The sequence below is a fragment of the Danio rerio genome, chromosome 5 (assembly GCF_049306965.1).
Source record: "Danio rerio strain Tuebingen ecotype United States chromosome 5, GRCz12tu, whole genome shotgun sequence".
Lineage (NCBI taxonomy): Eukaryota > Metazoa > Chordata > Actinopteri > Cypriniformes > Danionidae > Danio > Danio rerio.
The window spans coordinates 55437540-55459949 of record NC_133180.1 but is presented as its reverse complement, the minus strand read 5'-3'; the positions used below and the strand labels follow the sequence as shown (position 1 = coordinate 55459949).

Sequence of the window (22410 nt, the reverse complement as noted above, 5' to 3'; positions counted from 1 at the left end):
GTACAGGTTGTTTACATATCATACGAGAAGGACTTCTCACGAAACAGATGCTTTATACCCATAAACACTTTTGTATAAATGATCATTACTAAAATTTCTATGAACATGATCTGATCTGCAGATGAATGATGCAAAATAGCCTACTGTAACGTCTGCGATTATATTGAATAAATAAATAAATAAATAAATAAATAAATACAACATATTTGAACATATACAGACCTTTACAGTCTCTGATATGTTACCAGTAAAATTACACACAGCATACATTTAGTCCTTATTTGGGTTCAAAAACAACACTCAACATTTAGGCCAGTCAGTGCAAACCTCTCATTTGTATCATTAATCTTCACCAGCACATGTAACCTCTCGTTAGAAAGTAATTCCATCATTCCCAGTTCCTAATAGTCCAAGAGGTGATAATAATAGTTAAACATAGTTTGTTCAAGTTTGCTTCCCTTTGTTTTTTTGTGCGTCACTCTCGCATTTATTAATTTCTGACAGGATGGGATGACAGAAGCAATTCAATGACGTGCAAGGTATTATCACATTGTCATTATGGGGTATTGTGTGTAGAATTTTGAGGATATAAATGAATTAAATTGTGGAATAAGGCTGTAACATAAAAAAGTGGAAAAAGTGAAGCACTCTGAATACTGTACAGATGCACTCTATGTTATGATTGATGGTCATCTATCAAATTGTCCCACAACAACATTGAACTAGTGTAGATTAGTGTAAAATGTTTTATTTTTATTTTATATTCATTTACAAATATTTATTTAAGGAACACAATAGCTATTAATTAACCAAGTAATTGGTAATATAATTATGTAACTCCGTTAATAAGTCTGACTATTTGTGCGAAGAAACTAATAACTATAACAAATTACTCTTTTAAAGGAAAGTGCCCAACACTGGTCATGTCTGATTCTAATTAGTGAACCACTGTGATGTTGTTGATGTCTGTAGCCTAATGAACCAAACCATACTACAAGCAAACAGTGTTAATAAATATTAAATATAACATCAGGATAAAAGATCATAAAAAGAGGAGGTTGAAGTTCACTGGGGTGACTAAAAAAATAAGAGAAATATATTTAGGTAACATACTTAATAGGAATGAGAATATTTTACTTGAATTCACGAAGAAGTATGTAAAGCTAAATGCAAAAAAAAAAAAAAACCAATAAACATATTAACTGGGATGATTGGAGCTTAATGTGACAAAACAGAAGTTTCAAGAGGACACAAAGTGAAACTCCAGAACATGGAGAGTGTCTGCAACTGGATTTGGATCTGGGTTGGGATGAGTGTCATTCTAGACGGTAATAGTTCTAGTTAAAGTTTGAATATTTAAAAAAAAAAAACATAAAAAAAGCCACAAGACTGACCAAAGTGCTACACATAAGACACAGTAATATTTACTAAAAATATAGTATATAGATTTGTGATTCTAATTGGGTTAATTGGCTTTTGACATGTCATGATGTTCATAGTCAAAGTCCCTATAAGGTATGTAACTTCACTCGGCAGCCATCTTTGAAACACCTCTGGCATGAGCTCGGGCAATCTGTTAGAATGGGGAAACATTAAATTCTCCATAACTGTTTGCCAAGCTTACGATTACAATACATACTTGGAATTACCAATAAAATTAAACAACTGGCTCATAAGTTTCGTTTTCTAAACAGTCAAATCAAACAAAAGTGGCAACTTAAAACGATTTAAAGTCATCTTATAAAACCAAAGCATTTGGGTGGCCTAGCTTTGCTAAATTTTCAAACTTATTATTGGACAGCAAACATTAGAAACTTGTTACATTGGGTACAGCAGGATTTGCAATTGAAGGATTCTCGTTGGGTGATGATCGAAGCTGTCTCCGGTGACCCAGCAACTTCAACCTCATTACATTGTGCACCACTTCCCTTTAAACATTTTTCTTTAATTCAAAATAATCCAGCTGTTAAACATTCATTGAAGATTTGGTTTCAGTTTCATTATGCTCTGCATCTGAAAGACCTTTCTACTATTGTTCCAATTTTTCGCAATATATAACATCAGGAGAAAACATGGCCTAATTACAGTTGATCAGCTAATCACCGATGATAATTTAGCACATTTTACTCAACTTCAGGAAAAATCGACCTACCCAATTCTCATTTATTTAGATTCTTTCAGTTACTAGACTTTATCCATAAGCAGTTTTCTAATTTTGTCATTGTGCCAAATAAAAGTATACTTGATGATATACTCGACCTTCATACCTCTTCCAAATCGGTTGTTTCTAAAAATCTTTACTATTATTAACACAAAACAGTTCCCCACAACATGTACTGAGGGCTTTTTGGGAGGAGGAACTGAATTTAACAATTGAAGAAAATATTTGGGATCTTATTCTTGCAAGAATACATTCATCATCAACAAACCCTAGGCATACTCTCATTCAATTTAAGGTCATGCACTGAATACACTGGTCTAGAATTAAACTGAATAAAATTTTACCTGATCTTGACCCAACTTGTCTTCGCTGTACAACCGAACCAGCCACACTTTTACATACTTTCCGGTCATATTTGAAACTGTTTGACTTTTGGGGGGAAATCTTCAGGTGTTTTTCTGCTGTTTTGTCTTTTTCAATAGACCCAAACCCCTTAACAGCACTGTTTAGAGTCCTGCCAGAATATGTTGAGTTCAATTCATTACAGGTCGATAGTGGAGCCTTTGCAACCTTACTAGCTAGATGACTTATTTTTATAAATGGGAAGTCAGCAGCTCCCCTTCTATCGGCAATGAGTTTTTGATTTCCTACATGCTCTTCAAATGGAAAAGATTCGGTTTGCAATAAAACAAAAGCCAGAACAGTTTCAGAAACCCTGGAGCCCTTTTATACATTGTTTAAGGAGACACCTATATCTTATTTGCCTTTTTTCTTTCTTTTCTTTGTATTATATATTTATTTATTTATTAGAATTTTTTTATTTGTGTATTATTTCATTTTTGTTATCTTTATAAGAATAGCTAAGATAAAAAAATAAGATAATAAACTAATAAAAATATATCTTTGTGTATAAATGTGGTATTTTACCTTTTATTTATAAACTTATTTAGTGTATAATTATGTTTTCCTGATAATTTCTTATTTGGTGAATTGTATCAGTGTGTATATCTATATGTATCAATATTATGTACATTTTAATATCTGACCTAAGATGAACCTAATAAAAAAAAGGCATTTTTTTCATGTTGCCCAAGCCAATGTGCATTCTAAGGAAACAAGATCTTAACACCAATCGTATTTGTGGCCGTTTTACACATTATCATCCTCTAAATAATGCCTCGTCTGATCGCACTGCTCTTCTGAACTAATTCACAACTTGGTCCTGATGGCGAATCTCCTCCAAAAATGACAGCGGATGCTTTGTTAACAAGTTTGTGGTCATTCGAATAGTTGATTCCATGTGTTGTGTGTTATATTGCAGTTATATTTGTGCCATATAAATTACAAAACCACAAAAAATATTTGTTTTCAAGTGTAGGCGGTTTATTTTAAAGAAGTGCTAAAAAAGTCAGAGCCCCTCTCATGGAGAAACATCAGTCTATAGTGATCAATGATTGACTACAATACTAGAAGGCAGTGATTAATTTGCCATATTGACGATAGCACTTTTCCCCATTTGAAACTATACAAGTGTGTATTCTGTAGTGTTTGTCACATTTAGGCAGTGTGAGCCATTAAGCAACTGAGGCCCTGGTAATAAGACGCATTATCATCGATCCAATCAAAAGTGGACAACGCTAAGTACCGGTGTGAACGGGGTGTGAAATGCTTTAAGTTTGTCCACTTTTGACCACTTCCAGAGTTAGTCGAAAACGCATTTGACCGGGTTGCTCCAATAGTGTAAACACATGTGATTGAATGTGTTCAACAGCTGCTAAACACCATCTGCTCTCCGCTGCTGAGCTCATTCTAAAAACAGCTGGAGAGGTGGATTAAAAGTTTGTCATTGAAAATCTTAGGTTTTGTATTAGAGGCTAAAAACAAGTATAAGTAAAATGATATCTGGGCGTCACGGTGGCATGGTGGGTAGCACAATCGCCTCACAGCAAGAAGGTCACTGGTTCGAGCCCCAGCTGAGTCCGTTAGCATATCTGTGCGGAGTTGATCTCCCCGTGTTGGCGTGGGTTTCCCCCACAAGTCCAAAAACATTGGAAGGTCATACGCTGCATAAAACATATGCTGAATAAGTTGGCAGTTCATTCCGCTGTGGCAACCACTGATTAATAAAGGAACTAAGCTGAAAAGAAAGTAAATGAATGAATGAAAAAGATTTCACCAGTCCCGATATGTTTAATCTTTTTTCTCAGATATAAAGAAATAAGCCTACATATTTGACTGCAAATGAGATATTTTAAATATGGCTGTTTATTCTCTTTAAACTGCAGCTCTCATGTTCACAGAGCCTGTGAACTGGTGTAGATACAGCTTTTTGAATTTTTATTTAATGCGTCTTATAAAGTAATGTATTTTTAATAATTTTATACTATTCAAAAGCAACATTCAGGAATGCTGGTTTAAACCTCGAAACCTTTGGGTGATAAATTTGCTGGATGACTGATCTTGATCAATTTCTGAGACTTATAATATATATATATATTAATTAAATTAAATAAATCAATTATGGCACATGTGTTGAATGATCATTCTTTTCACATGATCAATTTCACGAGCTCTTTCACAATAGATTTATTAAAAGACATCTCGTTAAAGTACTTTCAATGTTCTTAAATAATAATAACAAATTATATAAAACAATTTTTATAAAAACAACAGCATATAAACGTTAAAGGGGAAGTGAAGCACTCTTCTTTGTAAATTGATTTCCACCTTAATAAAAAATAAATAACAAATTTGATTAATTTAACAATTTTGAAGAAAAAGGTAAGTTTTACTATAGCTTTTAGATCTAGGATGCCACCATTGTAGAATATCGCTGTGTCTGGGGGTTGGTTCTGTTCCCTCAGCTGAATAGATACAGTGAAAGTAAAGGACTGAATACGGAGACTGGACAGCCTAATTTAACCCAATTATTGAAGTCATGGACGTGGCACTATTGCAAATACAAGCAACAGATGTGTCCAATATATATATATATATATATATATATATATATATATATATATATATATATATATATATATATATATATATATATATATATATATATATATATAAATTATATTTTTATTTTTCCCCCTTTTAATTAATGATCATTGATGCATTTTGTTCTGGTCTCTGTATTATGCTGCCTGACTGGGTTTCAACCAGTTTCGATACGGTCCGATACTGACGAAATGGGGGTGGGTACTTTCACTTTTCACTACTACTACCCTCACCTCTTTTAGAGTTCAAATTAAACTAAGATCGGTGTTTTTCACAAGTTTTTCACATGGCAGGTTTTACCTCCATATATGTAGAGAGATCGAGTTAATCGACTTGAAAAGGGAATATGTGTTGACTTAATCCACAAAGATGTGACGTAAAACAAAGCGTAAAGTGTATCATTTTAATCGTTGCATTGGTCTAAATGTAAATCCCCTCGTCACGCGGTGCTGCACCAGCGTGAGAGAGTGAACCAAAGCACATCAAACGAAAGGTATTAAAAAAAATAGAAAACGTATAAATCTTTTTGTATACATTAAACACAATGTTGATGCTTGTATTTGCACCAGCTCTGCGATCCACACTCACAACTTCACGCATTGTGTTAAATTATGACTGTTCACTGTATCTGTTCAGGTAATGGAATAAAAACCAACCCCATGACGTCAGACACAGCAACATTCCTAGATGTCGGTGGCCTTGCGCTAAAAGCTATAGTAAAACATGCTGTTTTCTTCGAAATTGGTTGAGTTTGTTTAATATGTTTTTCTTAAAGTGGAAACTAATTTACAAAATAATGTAAACTTGACTGACAGCTTCACTTTAAAACTGATACACAGAATGAAGCGCCTAGGCCTAATAAGAGCTGATCAGAAATCTTTTTTTTATATCTAATATAATAAAGGCATTTTGGTTCTTCTGTTACTTTTAATAAGATTTCTATTTTTTATTTATGAAAATTGCACTACCTTTTCCAGTATTACAGATAAGAGAAAGGCAACACCCTGCCACAGACCCTCCTTGACAAAAACACACAAAAGTGAATATGGCCTGAATGACAGGGGGCGGAGCCTATGCTGTAAATGTATGCAAATGAGTGACATCACATGAAACTTTGTTGACAAACTAGTCATTCAGTTTTGAGTTGACCTGCACCCTCTTAATGAGATTATGATGAGCTTTTTGGCAATGCTACGATTTAACTAAACTACATGTTAATGCAATTCTTAGATCTTAATAATGTTGTCAAGCTCATAATCGCAGCAAAGCGTAATCGCATTAACATAGGTGCTGAATTTCATCGAAATAAACTGGCATGTACACACCTAAAATTACATAAATGCAATTCTAACCAAATTGTGAATGTGTTTATGAGGGTAGTTAGAGGGATACAGGCGAACAAGAATATGTTTGGCATCTGTACATTTGGTGATGTATAGATGTGGATTGCGCTTTCAAAGCAATTTACTGTCTCACACTTGATCCTCCATTGGCACTTTAAATCATATGACACAGATATCATTGATTTAGAATACTGCAATGACACTGGCAATGACACTACTATTCACAGCCTATGCACAGAACTTTTGGCCCCCTTATCTCCAGTGGAATAGATATATGAATGGAAAACTCCTGTGGACTCATTTAAAAGTCGAACAAGTTCACACTGTTCACAAGTTCACAAATGTTCGGAGTTTACATGTTCAAAGTCTCAGCTCTTCACCCTTTAGAAAAGGCTTATTAAGGTCTCACTTTTTTTTTGGGGGGGGGGGGGGGGGGGTGCATAGGGAAGCACCTAAACATAGATTCTGGATGCACTTGGCAAAAAACCAACACCATAAATCTTTTGTAATAATTATTTGTTTTATTAAATAATATAAAGTAATTTTCTAAGACTTTTTAAAATCTAACTCTAATTATATTGATAAAAAATAAAAATCTATAAAACAACCACAATTTATTCACAGTAAAACGACAAAAGTTAGGGTTAGGGTTAATAGGTGCCATTTTAACAGCTTTTCTTTGACAGCACAGTATTTCAGTGCAAGCAACAGGAACAACTATACTACACAGTAATATCCTGTCTGAGCATTATTTGAGCAGACTTTGTTTTTTCCTATGAGCATATGCAGTTCTTGCACAGATAAATAAATGTGTGTACATCAGTAGAATATTGAGCTATTTGGAACTTTGACTGCACTCTGCTGCTCTTGCACTTTGGTCAGCGCTGCAACAAACTGACTTTGCACAGCACAAGCCATTGAAATGAATGGGTTTCATACTGTAGCACAACACATCAACCATGCAGTGACTACAGCTGGACGGAGAGTGAAACCAGTGTGCTGAACACTGTTGGAGAGTGTAGTGAAGCATAGCCATTTTTAAGCTCATTTTTCAGCTGTCTTTTTCTTTCAGACAAAAATTAAAAATTTGGTGCATCCCATATTAGGCATGAATAATTTAAAACAGTTCCTAATAATACACTCACTCGTTCTGATCCCATTATATACACACTGGCTACTTTACTAGGTTCACCTGTCCAACTTATCACAAAAGCAAATTCACATGGCAGCAACTCAATGCATTTAGGAATGTAGACATAGTCAAAACGATCTGCTATATCAGAATGGGGAAGAAAGGTGATATAAGTCACTTTGATTGTGGCATGGTTCCATTATTCCTGCAGAGTGGCTGGTCAGAGTATTTCAGAAACTGCTGATCTACTTTTCTGTGGGCGCAAATGTCTTGTTGATGCCAGAGGTAAGAGGAGAATGGCCAGACTGGTTCCAGCTAATAGAAAGACAGTACCTCAAATAACCCTTTCGCTACAATCGAGATATGCAGAAGAGCATCTCTGAACGCACAACCCGTCCAACCTTGAGGCGAATGGGCTACAGCGACAGAACACACAGGGTGCCACTCCTGTCAGCTAAGAACAGGAAACTGAGACTACATTTCACACAGGCTCTCCAAAGGGTTGCCTAGTCTAAATCTTGATTTCTGCTGCAACATTAGAATAATAGGGTCAGAATTTGGTGCCAACAACCAGAAAGTATAGATCCATCCTGCCTTGTATCAACAGTTCAGGCTGGTGGTGGTGGAATAATGGTGTGGGGGATATTTTCTTGGCACATTTTGGGCCCATTAGTACCAATTGAGCATCGTGTCAACGCCACGGCCTAGCTGAGTACTGTTGCTGGCCATGTCCATCCCCTTTATGACCACAGTGTACTGTACACATCTACTGATGGCTACTTCCAGCAGAATGATGTGCCATTTCATAAAGCATGAATAATCTCAGACTGGTTTCTTGAACATGACAATGAGTTCACTGTATGGCATCCACAGTCACCAGATCGCATTCCAATAGAGCACCTTTGTGATGCGGTGTAAGAGATTCACATCATGATTGTGCAGTCGACATATCTGCAGCAACTGCAAGATGCTATCATGTCAAATTGTACCAAAATACCTAAGGAACATTTCCAGCACCTTGTTGAATCTATGCCACAAAGGATTAAGGCAGTTCTGAAGGCAAAAAGGGGTCCAACGTGGTACTAGTAAGGTGTACCTAATAAAGTGGGCGGTGAGTATGTGCTATGTAGACAGGTGTATGAATAGTAATGCTGGTAAAAAAATAAAATAAAAAAATACAGCAATTCTTAGCGAATAAAATAAATTATGGAAATCGAGTGTACATGGGAGTGAATACGTTGGCTCTGAAAATGTAAACCTTTAAATGCCTTTGCGCACATCTAAACATACTCAGTGGTACAGTTTAATTAAATAAAACCTCCTATTCACTGCAATTTATAATAAATAAAGCATTTAAGCATTGAAACTTCCAGGAACAAAGACCTCTTACATGTCTGTGATTTGATTTCTCATGTCAAGATGACCCTTAAAACCTACAACAGCAACTCTGTATTTGAGTGTATCGACAGTGCATTCTTTCTTTCCTTTTGTTGCATTGCAAGGTCTTCAAAATCAAGTGTAACTCCTCTCCTCAAAAGTTTAGCGATGTGTCATAAGGTCTGAAGAGGTTTGACTCGCACTCTGTAATCGCTGGTTTCCAGGGTTCTGTGAAAAGACTAGTGGGCAATGGTTTCACCCTGTTCAACTCTGGACCATTCAAGCACAAACTCTGAAGTCTGCTCAGCCCCGGAGGAGTTGTCATGGCCACTAAATTCAGCTTTGTGCTGTCATACATTACCTACTCTCTAATGGCCAGAAAACAAAAGGAACAATATCTCAGCGAGAGATGATTTTTCCGTTCGTTTTTCAGCAGATGAATAGACTTCTTTGGAATATGCGCCGTCTACACATCTCACTAAATGCCCTTTTATGGCAGAAAAGAGGAGCTCATGATAAATCTCCTCTGACAGTAATCTTTGTTCCTCAGGAAAATATGGATATCTTCCACAATAATGGAACATTTCTGTACTCAACTTACAGATCTTAGATGCAGAGAAAATTACATGCATTATACTCACTGTGAGGCCTACAATAATCTCTACAAAGAGGAGAATGGTGTTTGACAGGTGGCAGTACCTGACATATATACCATCCACAATGCCCACTGACGCCTCTCGTGCAGGAACAAAGGAGCCCAGCTGTGCCATGATGGTCACCAGGGCAACCTGTCGAATGTAGGAGCTCTTGCCACCCATGTTGGGCCCGGTGATGATCATGGCTCGCTTGCCGTCCCCCTGAAGACAGCAAATTACAAGATTAAAACAATGATCCTCGAGGAGGTGAAGCATATGCAGATGCTAATATTCTGGCTGATTGTTCGAGTGTCTATGATAAAGAGGGATGGAGCTCAAAGGTCAGATCTATTTCAATTGTCTGGACGAAAGAAAAGAAGACAATCAGAGGAGACACAGCTCAGTTATTATCAACTGGTACAAGCAGCAAAAAATGCCTACAGTATAGTTCAAATGTTAGTGGTCAGATTTTAAACAGAATTTCGGTAACACTTTATTTTGATGGTTCATTTGAGTATTAGTAGACTGTCTGCTTAATATCTGTTGATACTGCTCCCTCAACATTTCAAGATTTAGCGGATTATAATGGCCCGTTTCCACTGACTGGTACAGTATGGTACGGGTCACCTTTATCAGGCTTGAGTTTCCACTGCCAAAAGGTTACCAATGGGCGTGGTGTACGACAGAAAGTAAAGCTGGACAGGTCATTCAGATATCATATGTGAAGCACTTCTCACAAATCAGATGCTCTATATACATAAATACTTGTGTATAAATGTTAATTTCGAACTTTTCTATCAACATTATTTGAATATAACTGCAAATCACTAACAGTGCGAAATAGCCTACTGTATCATCTGCAATTATATTAAATAAATAAATAAACGCAACATATATGAACACATACAGACCCTTACAGTCTCTGATAGTTACCAATTAAAGAAAAACTACACACAGCATACATTTAGTCATCATTTAGGTTCAAAAACAACATGAAATATTGCCCACAGTGAGTGCAAACCTCTCGTCTCTATCTTTAATCTTCACCAGCACAAGTAACTTCTGTTAGAAAGTAATTCCATCATTCCGAGTTCATAGTAGTTATACATGGCAGTTTGCTAATGTTTTAGGTTGGTTAGGTAGAATCATTTGCTCCTTCTCAGTTTTTTCGCGCTTTACTCTCGTGTTTGTCCGTTTCTGAAAGGATAGGATGTCAGAAGCACTTCAATAATCATGCGTACGTTATTATCATCAGCTCAAGAAGTTTGTTTTTTTAAATATAGACGAACGGCAAGCGATCGTGAGCTCCCTAGAGAAAGTGAAACCACTCTAACTTTTAGAGGGGCTCGCAAATTAAAAACAGGACATGGCAGATTTTAATCTTTTTGGCTTCGTGGTTGTACATCAGGACAATGACAAGGTTTGTTTGAGCTCGGGTCGACCATGGCTTGTTATTATATGCATATAGTAATGCGATGTAATGTCTCGGCTGTGTATTTAAAAATGTTGGTTTCTTTGTTTTCGTTCTCCTGCTTGTGTATGCGCGAGTGAAGCTTTTCTGTAAACCAATAGCGTTCAGCTGCGTGTCTAGTTTTGCCTTTTGGAACCCTTTTGTCATGCTAGGTACCCTTTGCAAGGATACCCAAAAAGTGGTAAGTTATGGTTCGCTTTTAAGTACCTTTTGACAGTGGGAACGGCCATAAAAGCTTACCGAACAGTATTTTATCACTTAGTGGAAGAAATGGGCCATAGGAAACTTTGCAAGTACATGTCAACAATCTGGACATCCCTAATTTCAACATTTATTCATTCATACGTTCACTTTCTTTTCGGCTTTGTCCCTTTATTAATCTGAGTTCGTCACAGTGTAATTAACCGTCAACTTATAAAGCATATGTTTTACGCAGTGGATTAATTTCAACATTTAATAAGCATTTAAATTATATGAATGTTACTGCAGTATAAAAACAAAATCATCCCAATAAGCGTCACTTATTTCGAATTAAGGAAGAACTGGAACAATTTACAATATAGTGATGTGCAATCTGATAAACTACACCTGTGGTAAGAAAATGACATCACATACAATATGCATAAAAATTCACCTTGACACTAGTTGGACAAAAATAAATAAATAAATAAATAAATAAAAACAAATAAAATCTTCAAAAATGACTTAAAAAGTAAAGGTCTTGCATCACTTGTTGGCAGATGCCATCCACTTATTTATCTATATAGTTTGCAACGACATTCAGATGTTTTTATTTGTGGCTCAGGTGTCGCAATTTGGAGCAAAAAATTACCAACTGTTGAGGGGTTTTAAAAGGAATGTTTTGAGTGAATGGACATAAGACAAGTGCTGCGAAGAAAAGTATGGTGACCCAGCAAGACGGCTTCATTATTCAGCCTGACTCACGCTTTGAATGGAAGCCCAATGATTGGGTGGGTGGGGAGAGAAAGAGAGAAAAATAAGTGACAAAGGTATTAGAAAACATATGCTAATCGAAATCTCGGAATGGGTGGCCAATACAAAAGGTTTAGCTGCTGGTTCTATAGCATTACAGGTGAAGTAAAAATGATTATCCCGCAGTCAAAGACAAACCACACAGCACTTGGCATGACACATTTCCTCAGCATTATTTCAAAGCTGAAATTAAATGCCAGGATGATAATCATGTTTTATAAAATCTCAAAGATCTAAAGGCCCCAAAGGCATTATATGAAAAGGAGTCGTAAATGAAAATGAGAAAGCACTGATATTTATATGGCTTAAGAATACGAATCTTAATTGAGGTGTGCAATTTGTACAGCCTTTGTGGCATGAAAGAGAATGGGTGAGTGAATCATTATTATTGGGAGCTGGATTGTTTTCTAGTGATCAGCAGTTAGCAGCTCACATTAGGAAGTGATTTAGCAGTGGAAAAGCTCTACATTTGTAAGTCTATTGGTTGAACTATATTTGATTTTAAAGGCTGCAAGTGCACTAAGGTATGACAAAATGATAAATGCACAATATAGTATCAAAAACTCACATTTATGTTATGATTTATAGGTATTTTTGAAGATAAAAAAATATTTGGTAAGACTTCATTTTGATGGTCCATTTAAGTATTCCAATTCTATTGACTGTCTGCTTAACATCTGTTTATATTGCTCCTTCAACAGACATTTAACTGAATATAAGAAACTTTGCAAGAACATGTCAGATTACACACCTTAATCCTAACCCCAACCTAACAGTCTATTTATAATTTAATGAGAATTAGTTGGTTTGTAGATGCAATGTAACTTAAATTCAACAATCACACCATCAAAATAAAGGTGACCAAATATTTAAACACAAAGAAAGATGTTTTAGATTCTTTATAGACAGCAACAGTCCCGAGATGTTTAGAAGTCATGAAAAGGAACAGTGTGAATATAAATGTATATAATCTAGTTTCAGATTAATAGTGATATTTATACAAAACCTGTCAATAAGGACTGCCTGGTGGCCAGGGGCCAGTGTGCGAGATGCTTGGGAATGTAGACAGGATCGCTACTGGCCCAATCCAGTGCTGCCTTGCCACTAAAGTTTAATTTGCCTGTGACTGTTTGTCAATTTTATGACACGGCGGCTGTCCGTGGCGGCCAGCTATGAGTGAAAACAGTTAAATATAAGCTACTCTTTCATTTTTTAATCATAATTATTTGAAACTGTGAATGTTTCACTTTTATTTTATCTATATTATAATTTTTTTTAGCAAACCAGTATGTGTTTTGGCTGCGGAAGCATGTCAGATCTTGTTTTAGTTTTTCTAGTTTATATTTGTAGATAACTGACCAACAAAAATACATTAAAATTATACCAACAAAATATGTTCGAAAAAGATGTTTTGTTTTTTTCAACAGAAATCGGCTATATGAAGTGTAGCCTAGCTATATATTTTTGTTTGTGCCCGTCTGCTACACAGCCTGCAGGTGGATGATTTATTTTGCTCCATGAAAAATCAGGATTTAATTAAAGCTCCACTTTAGCCTAATTGTTGCACCACAAACTTATGTTCTATATTTGCTAATGTATTCATTATTCATTTTTTTAACAATCTATCTGATTTTTCCTCAGTTTTTGCGTCTTTTTATTTTCTCCATTTCACTCGTCGGTGAGTTCAGACGGGGGAATGTTTTTATATTAAAACTGGCCGCAGTTATTTTTTTCCATTAACATCAAGCAGAGAAATAGCAGGTTTGCTGAAAGTCTGGGAATTTTATTGGCGATGAAGTACAAAACACAATTGCTTTTCGGTTCTACTTATCTGATTGGATGTTGCAAGCATGTTGTTTTTTGCGATACCTGCAATAACTATGTTACCCTATTACCAAAAGCAAAACCTCAAAGCTTAAGATAAAAGCCGACATTACATAGCATGCACTGTGACTAAAAGGGCTGAGGAGAACCCTTCATCTGCTCTAATGAATTTGATTGCGAGATGTATAAACGAAGAGAATTATAAGCGCATCGACAAACAGCCCTTCCTGTCATTCCAACAGTGTCAGTGTCAATAAAACAGATTCATTCATTTTTATACGATTTATATGTATAAAATATATAGCTGTTTAAATGTAATAAGAGAGCCTAGACCATTTATACACAGACTTGCCACAGTATAAGAAAGGGGCCAGTGAAAACCAATCGGGCCGGAAGAATCCTTAGCATTAAACCCTGTTTCTATAACTGAAAAGTTTTATTTTTAATTTTTTAATTATATAATTTAATTTAAAATTGTAGCAGCCTGAGAGACATTAAACTTATTGCCTTCCTAAGCACTGGCTGAGCCAAGGTGATGCAAAAGCGATGGGCAGGTTCTCAATGACTGTGCCTGTCTTTGTGGATCCATTCAGGATCAGTGGCTGGATAGGTTCTTTCTACTATCTACATCATTTTCATGTTTTGTTTATGTTTGTCTCTACCTTTAGCCCCTCCTAAAACATATAACAGAAAAAACGACGGACTCAAATGAGTTTTTAGACTACCCTTGTCACTGCTTGAGTCTCCTGTAGGCTCTTGCAGACTCGTGGACTTCTTAAAGATACTGTTTGACTGCATAACAACCGACATTTCCCAATAAAGCACTTCAGAGACAACTTTGATCCCCTATTTCTTTTCCCTAAAGTCCGGCAATACGATGCCTGCATGTTGCTGCTGACTAATGGCAATACTTCAATCTGCCCGTAGTAAATGCTCACCCTGACCTGACACATAAAGAAAATATAGGCAAACAAAGTCATATACTGTGTTTTGAGTTGTAGGGGGTGCCGCACACAAATGTTTTAGAATTTTTTGTATTATTACAGTTGAACCAATGAAGACACATGAATTATCAGGAGAATGTTTCGGTTTCTTTTTATGGACTTACGTCTCTTGACCTCTCAAATATCATCTAAAATATCTTAATTCGAGTTCCAAAGATTAAATAAAGTCTTAGAGGATCGTAATAGCATCAGAATGAGCAAATAATATCAGAATTTTCATTTTTTGTGCAAAGTAACCCTTTAAAGGGAGAGTTCAACCAAAAAAAATTATTTACTCACAATTTACTCACCCTCAAGTGGTTCCGAACCTGTATGAGTTTCTTTCTTCTGTTGAACAAAGGAGATATTTTGAAAAAAGCTGACGACATTTAACTATTGACTTCCATAGTATGGAAATTAAGTACTCTAGACATCAATGGTTACATATTCCCTGCTTTATTTAAAATATCTTCTGTGTTCAACAAAAAAAAAAAAGAAAGAAACTTATAAAGGTTTGAGAAAGGAAAAGGGTGAGTAAATTATGACCATTTTTAGCTGAACTATCCCTTTAACTTCAAAGTTGTGTTCCAATTTGCGTATTTATGCAGTGTTCTCCATTTTTAAGAATAAATTGAGCAGGTTGTGTTCACACTATAAACATTATGCACTAAACTGTTGTATTTAAAATAGGGGAGGAGGGGCATTGGATTTTATAATCTGACAATGATAAAATTACCTCATAAAAGTCACACAATAAACAGTTAAGGTACAGTTGCAATGGTTTGAGAGTTGAACTTGTAATCCAGGGGTTTTAGGTTCGAATGAACAGCCTTCTGCAATGTTACAAAGTTTACTTCCATCAAGAGCTGCATTCATTTTTGGTAAAGATCTTGTACTGACAATGGGCGCAGATCCACTGTCTGACCCTGAGATATCCACTGTCTATTCCAGCATCTCAAGACTTTCAATGAGATTCACACCATACGATAGTCAACTCATATCTGAAAATCAAGCCCTCTTTCACAATCTAGAGATGAATCTTTGCATCATTCTGGAATATGGCCATGAGAAAGGTATTTCATTATGACTAACAAATAAAACGTTGCACACTGCATCAGTTAGGGTAAAAATAATTTCAAGCATCTATCATAATTATCATGGCAACAGAAATTCAATGACTGACAAATAAATACTAAATAAATACTAATAAATACTAATACTAATAAATAGGCCAGTCAGTGTGTATATTGTGCATTGCTGATGAGAGGACAATATTGTATACAGTGTGTGCTCATGAACCATTTACTAATATTCATTTAAGCTGTTTATAGGATAGACTAAATATCAGATGCTATTTAGTAATTGGCTTCTAAATAGTTTTTAGTGTTATGGCATTATCTGCATGGTTTATTAAAGAACTTTTTCCATTGGTTGACCCACTTCAAAAGCATGCTGCTGGCAGACATGTGCATAGGAAAGACAAGGGGCTCTATTTTAATGATCTAGGAGCAAAGTCTAAAGCTCATGGTGCAAAAGAACTAAGGGCGGAAAAATACAGTCTGCGTTCTGGCACATGATCTAACAAGGTTGTGCTTATTCTCCTAATGAGTTATGGGTGTGTTTTCAGCATCACTTGCATTAAACCAATCAAAGCCTCATCTCCCGTTACCTTTGAAAGTCAGTTGTATTGCGCCATGGCGCCTTTGCTATTTACATGGCAGACTTTGTTATTGGACAACCTAAATGCTTCACTGGCAAAGAAAAAAAAACAGGTGAACAGACCATCTGCAGCACAAGGATAAAGAACGAGCCTCCTCTGTTCAGTCTCCTTACTTTCTCTTTACTTTACTTTTACTCCTTTACTTTTGTGGAAAAGGAAACGGTGTTGTACGGCCTCCACTCAAGACATCCATTAGCCTACATATCCAATTTAGTTCATTAAGCACAAAGATGTTTCAAAACTATTTCTAAATTGAGTTCTAATTTCCAGCAAACTAATAAATGAACAAGAAATGTGGTTAAAAAAACAACATCCAAACACACGTTCTATTCTTATGCTGATGCATGTGTCTCCAAAACCTGACAGGTGGACAAATCTAAACCTGTTTTTATTAAAACAAATAAAAATATGCATACAATAAATAACACTGCTAGTAATAATAATAACAATATACAATTGCAAATTGTCATGAATAAACTAAGAAAAAAAGCCCCGCGACATGAAGAAGGCATGGAGGTAGTGGTTATAACTAACATGCTCTGCGCTACACTTTAGAACAAATTTTAGTTGGTCAATGGTACAATCTATTTCAGTTCCTCAAAATAGCAACACCCCAACAATGCGCCTTAGCACAGCTCCATTTTAGACCAGCACACCCATGAGTCTACAAAGCGGCATAAATGGATTTATGAGGATTTTAAGAGGACCTTTGGAATTGCAATACATTTTTTGTTTTTGCTTTTTCATATTTATTTTAAATGTTCATTTGAGAAGAATCATATAGAATTTCTAGTTACATATGGGCTGCATTTACACTGCATGGTTCAAGTGACTCCATTCCGATTTCTTTCTCTAATGTGGCACAGATCGCATATTGTCTATGTACGTGTTAGCATCAAAAAAATATCACATAAATTCCGATTTACTCGAATCAGAATCAGGCCTTGTTTATATGTGGAAATTGAATGGATCCGTGCCCTCATGTCTGTAAGCAGGTAGATTAGATTTTCACCTGTCAGTGCGAGTCGCGCATCATTAAAAACTGTAGTGAATGACATTAAGTTTGACGCTTTCATTTCAGAACAGACTTCAGCGGAGTCGCCAACCTTACATCTCATACACGAGGAAAAAAGCTTTCATATTATCATGTAGCACAAGTATATAAGCACATTAACGAGAGAGAGAGAGAGAGCAAGAGAGAGCACAACATCTGCCACGTATCCAATATAAATAGTGTTGCATACATCATGTGCATAAATCAGGCCATGGACATTACTTGAAGATGCACACTGGATTAAAATGGCCTTGATTAAAAGAAGATGACCAAATGAGAACTTTTCTGTCATAAACTATAGTAAAACAACTTGTGAAAAAGAATTTAAAAATGAAACCCTGTGAACAGATTAAATAAAGGAATGGAGAAGAGCTCTTTTATTATCAGCTGTCAGTCAACGTCCGATCGTTTTTTCCCTGGTCAATGCACATTTGCCGTGTGCTGTGTAAATGCAGACAATCAGATACAAGCCACTTTTAAAAGATGGTGTGAGCCTATCATCAAAAACATCAGATACAGTCACAAAATCAGAGTTAACCATCAAGATCTGCAGTGTGTCATCAACATGCAATTTTAAATGATTTTACAATATCTGTTCAGATGTATTAACTATACATTATACTCAAATTGTGGAATTACAATTTTTGTTTAATTGTGTTAAATGTCAAATCTAGATAGTTCCTTGCAGTTGACTTGTTTTCTTCAGTTAAGCTTCTAAAATTAGCCGTCCACTGCCTTTTATTCTTGTAAACCAGACTCAAGATTTATATTATCAGCCTGTATTTTGGTTATCAGCTTCCAAAATTTAAAGAGTTATCACATCATCCATAATTTCTGAATTGGATCATCCCTACTGTTTTTGTCTTCTTCTGGAAGCTTCAAAGCTTCTGTTCCATTTGTTGTTGGTACACAGAAAAGAGCGACCAACACAATACAAAGTATTTTCTGCTGTGCTGCAGTCAGTCATACAGGTTTGAAAAGACACAAGGGGGAGTAGATGAATTCTCAAGTGAACTACCAAATTAAGTTGAAATGAGACGTGTTTTTCAAAGTTCTCACCTGTAAGTGAGTGTCATTGGGGACATACTGATCCTGATCTCCCATCAGCGAAGTGATGACAGGATGCTTCCCTGCTGTGATCAAAATCTGACTTTTCTCCTCAAGAACCTCTGGCCTATGTTCAGAACACACAAAGAAAACAAAAACAACACTTAGATAAGCTGACAAAAATAAAATTGCCAACATAAAGTTTCGTGAACAACATACTGGCACGACACCTTACATATAAGAGTTGGAATTTATGGTATCAGCTCAACACTTTATAAAAAAAGTCCAGAGGGAGTGGATAAGCTCTGGTGCTCTGCAGAACAGGCGGGAGGGGGAGGCGGTAAGGAGCAGAGGGGGAGTAGTTGGCGGAAACCTCTGCTTTCAAAGTCAAATCCACGCCCCCACACAGACTGTCAGAGGGATATGGAGTGGGCTCTATACTGCATGGGGGTGGGATTCATCCTACTGTTGGACTCGATTCGGGCCAGGGAGAGATGGAGATGTGGGGGCTCCAGGGTCCCCTTACTCTAGGTTATCTATGAAAGCTTATGTAAGATGCTTTATGCGCATCTCACGAACCACAAAAGAGAAATACAGCTTCTTTGTAGATGCTCGGAAGTGATTGATTTTATTGCACTTCAGTGTGCTGAAAAAAGATAAAGACGTCCCCAAAACTTCTACCAGAACTACACTTAGCTGACTTGCGAACATTCAAGAAGAAGTGCAAAATATTTAATGTTGGTAAATAAAAGAATATGCATGCGATTCAAGTTGAAATATGGGAGAGGACAGGAAGTCAATGGAGAATGCTGGAATTAAAAAGTCAACTTCATTAGTACCTGCAGTAATTATTTTCTTTAGCAACTTGGGCCAAGGAGAAGAGGCAGTCCATGGTTGCTAGGTGACACACTGCTTTCCTCAGGATGTAGTAATGGTCCCCAAATAGCCTACATTGTTAAATAAAAAAAGATAGAGAAGTTTAAGTTTAGGTTTTTATTTATTGTTAAATTATAGCTGCATCCTGACTTTAAAGGGTCATGAAACACCACAACACCTTTTTTGAGAAGTTAACAGTCATATATGTGTCCCACGTTGCTAAAAACACTATTAGGAAACATATATTTTTAAAAAAAAGTGAAATTTATTTCGAGCAAATCTGTTCTGCCGGTTAGAAAATTTATTTTGAAGCTACATCACACCAATGAGATCATTGTGTAAATTACATCGTGCAGACTGGCTGTGTGTAACTGTGAATACAAAGTGGTGTCTTTGAGTTTTCAGCATTAATTCATGAAAACAAATTGATTCGAACCAATCAGTGTGCTCTATTGTGAATTAGGTTCAACTTCATTAATATGCATGATATAGCTTTAAAGACTGTTTTTACCTGTTACAGTGTTCAGATGGCAGAGAGACGCCATGTTGTGTTGAAAACCATAATTAAACCAAGTGGAACAAGAATTGTTCTGAGACATGGGTTGCATTTATAAATGTGCCGCCACTAAAGTTTCCATTTGTTTTCACATGTGCACAGCTGGCATGTGGACCCTGATTTGTGGATTACAGTGATCTGCTAACATGGGACAAAAATAAGTATGTAAGGAACATTTTTTACCCGAGAACTTTTCAAATCTGTAAAGGGTGAAATCTGGATTTGGCACTTATCTGCTTAAAAAAAATAATAATAATAAACGCCGTTCCAGTTGGTGTTGATTGTACTGTCTCTACAGATTTGGTAAGTGTGTGATCATTGTTCTTTATTTATTTTTATTCAGATAGCAAAGCTAGTTAGTATCGTCAGCAGTACTCTTTCAGTTTTTAAACAAATACCTTAGTCAAAATGATTTAGTTACTAAGTTTACAGTACGTTAATATCACTACAATATTATGGACAGAAAGATCTGCTGTAAATGCTGCTCTCTGAATATAAACACGTAAACACCTTAATTAAACTATTACCGTCGTGTAGGATTTTCACTGCATTTTGTGACAGGATAGCCAATACACAAACAGCTGTTTGACCTATTCTCTGCCCCAACCAAGTCTCAGCATCTACCAAGAAATGCAAAGGTTGTTTTTTTCACCCATTCGACATGCCGTATCAATCTCCATTAAAACAACACTCTTCCAGCAGTTCCTCGCATCTAATATCTCGTTTGTCATGGGGGGCATGCATGAAATGTTCCTGAATGAAAGTGAAAGTGCCAAAATACAGTTAAAGTTGGTAAATTAAAGCCACCTTTCCACTGCACACAACATTTGAACACGACCCTTATGGCAGCCGCACTCAGTTTCATTGTACTCTATGAGAGAAGCTGGATTCTGGATTTATTTCGCAATGTCCGAAATAAAGGAGTGCAAAAGCAAGAGCCTTTTTGCTCCGTGCATTCACCATGGTTGAATGAGTAAATGAACGAATGAATGAATGATTTAATGAATGCATGAATGAATTAATGAATTAATACTAGAAACTCAGAGCGCTGAAACTTTTTGAGGGTATGTGGAGACAACATTAAAAATATATATATTTATTACTCATTTATGAATAGAAATGTTTTTTTTATATAAATTAAATAATAATTTTTTTTCTGATTCAAAAAATAATGAAAAAAACTACTATTTCTCATCTCGTGTGCATGGACCTGCTCTGACAACAGTGGAATACATCACATCTGGTCAACTGGTCGCATACAGTCTAGTATCAGGAGTTCAAATATTTCAGGGTATCCGCAGCTCAAATCGGATTAAAATTTTCGGCATACGAAGATGAACGGAACTCCACGCAGCTCCCGGACTACCAGTCGTGGAAAGGCGGCTAAAGAATGAAACACCCGAAATTACATGAAACTCTGGAGTAAACGTGAATAGCTTGTTGACACGATGCCGTTAATCAAATTATGCGCTGTAAGATGTAAAACAGGATCATGAAAGAGCATCCAAAAGGCAACTCATGTAAACACCTTATTTATATTACTCTCTTATTCAGATTAAGGCAATAGTTTGATTAGTATTGATTATTTGATTACTGTGAAAATCAGCGGAACCACATATTAAAACTCCCCCTTTCATGCAAACCCTTCCCTCTTTCACCACTGGACACTCCCACCTAAACAAAGCAAGACTCACCCCATTTCCTGATTTTTTCATGGCCCTTTAAAGTCAATCCTAAAAATGCTCAAAACATCTCAAAAGGACAGATTCATGCGGTTCTTTTAAAGCTACATACTGAAGAAAGTTGATCCACTCGTGATTGCAGTCAATAACCAGCTGTTCGCGTAATTGCTGAAGGCGCCGGTGCTTCTCCACGATGAATGGAGTGTGATAGCGGCCAAAAACCTTAGTGCTGGGGATTAAAAGTAGATGTTTCAGTGCTAAAATTGCTTTGCATTCACATAACTTTTCAAAATGGAAGCAAGCTGTTTCCTGTGAATGTGAGAGACTTTCAATTTATCAGCTGCTATACTAAAACTCAAAACAAAAGTGCAGTAAATAATGAAAGTATGTGTGCTACAAATCAGTGTGTTTGTAGTCATGATGAATAAAAATGTGTTTGCTATATTGTGTACTATAGCTGACTTGTATGGCTATAATAGGTAGAAGCAGCTGACGTTGAAGTCTTGTGCTTTCAAGTTAAAAATGGAGTGCCTGCACTTATGTTAAAAATAAT

At 36.2% G+C, this 22410-nt stretch overlaps 1 protein-coding gene across 8 annotated transcripts in view; it reads right to left on the bottom strand.

Moving 5' to 3' along the window:
- Window positions 1-22410, bottom strand: part of msh3 (mutS homolog 3 (E. coli)) — a 190725-nt gene that overhangs the window by 69018 nt on the left and 99297 nt on the right. For all 8 annotated transcript variants that reach the window (XM_009301782.4, XM_073950743.1, XM_073950742.1 and 5 more), the window contains exons 17-20: window positions 21970-22086; window positions 19583-19690; window positions 18756-18870; window positions 9716-9873 (exon numbers count right to left, since the gene is read on the bottom strand). In XM_009301782.4, coding sequence (XP_009300057.1) covers window positions 9716-9873; window positions 18756-18870; window positions 19583-19690; window positions 21970-22086 — 498 coding nt within the window. The remainder of the gene's footprint in view (window positions 1-9715; window positions 9874-18755; window positions 18871-19582; window positions 19691-21969; window positions 22087-22410) is intronic.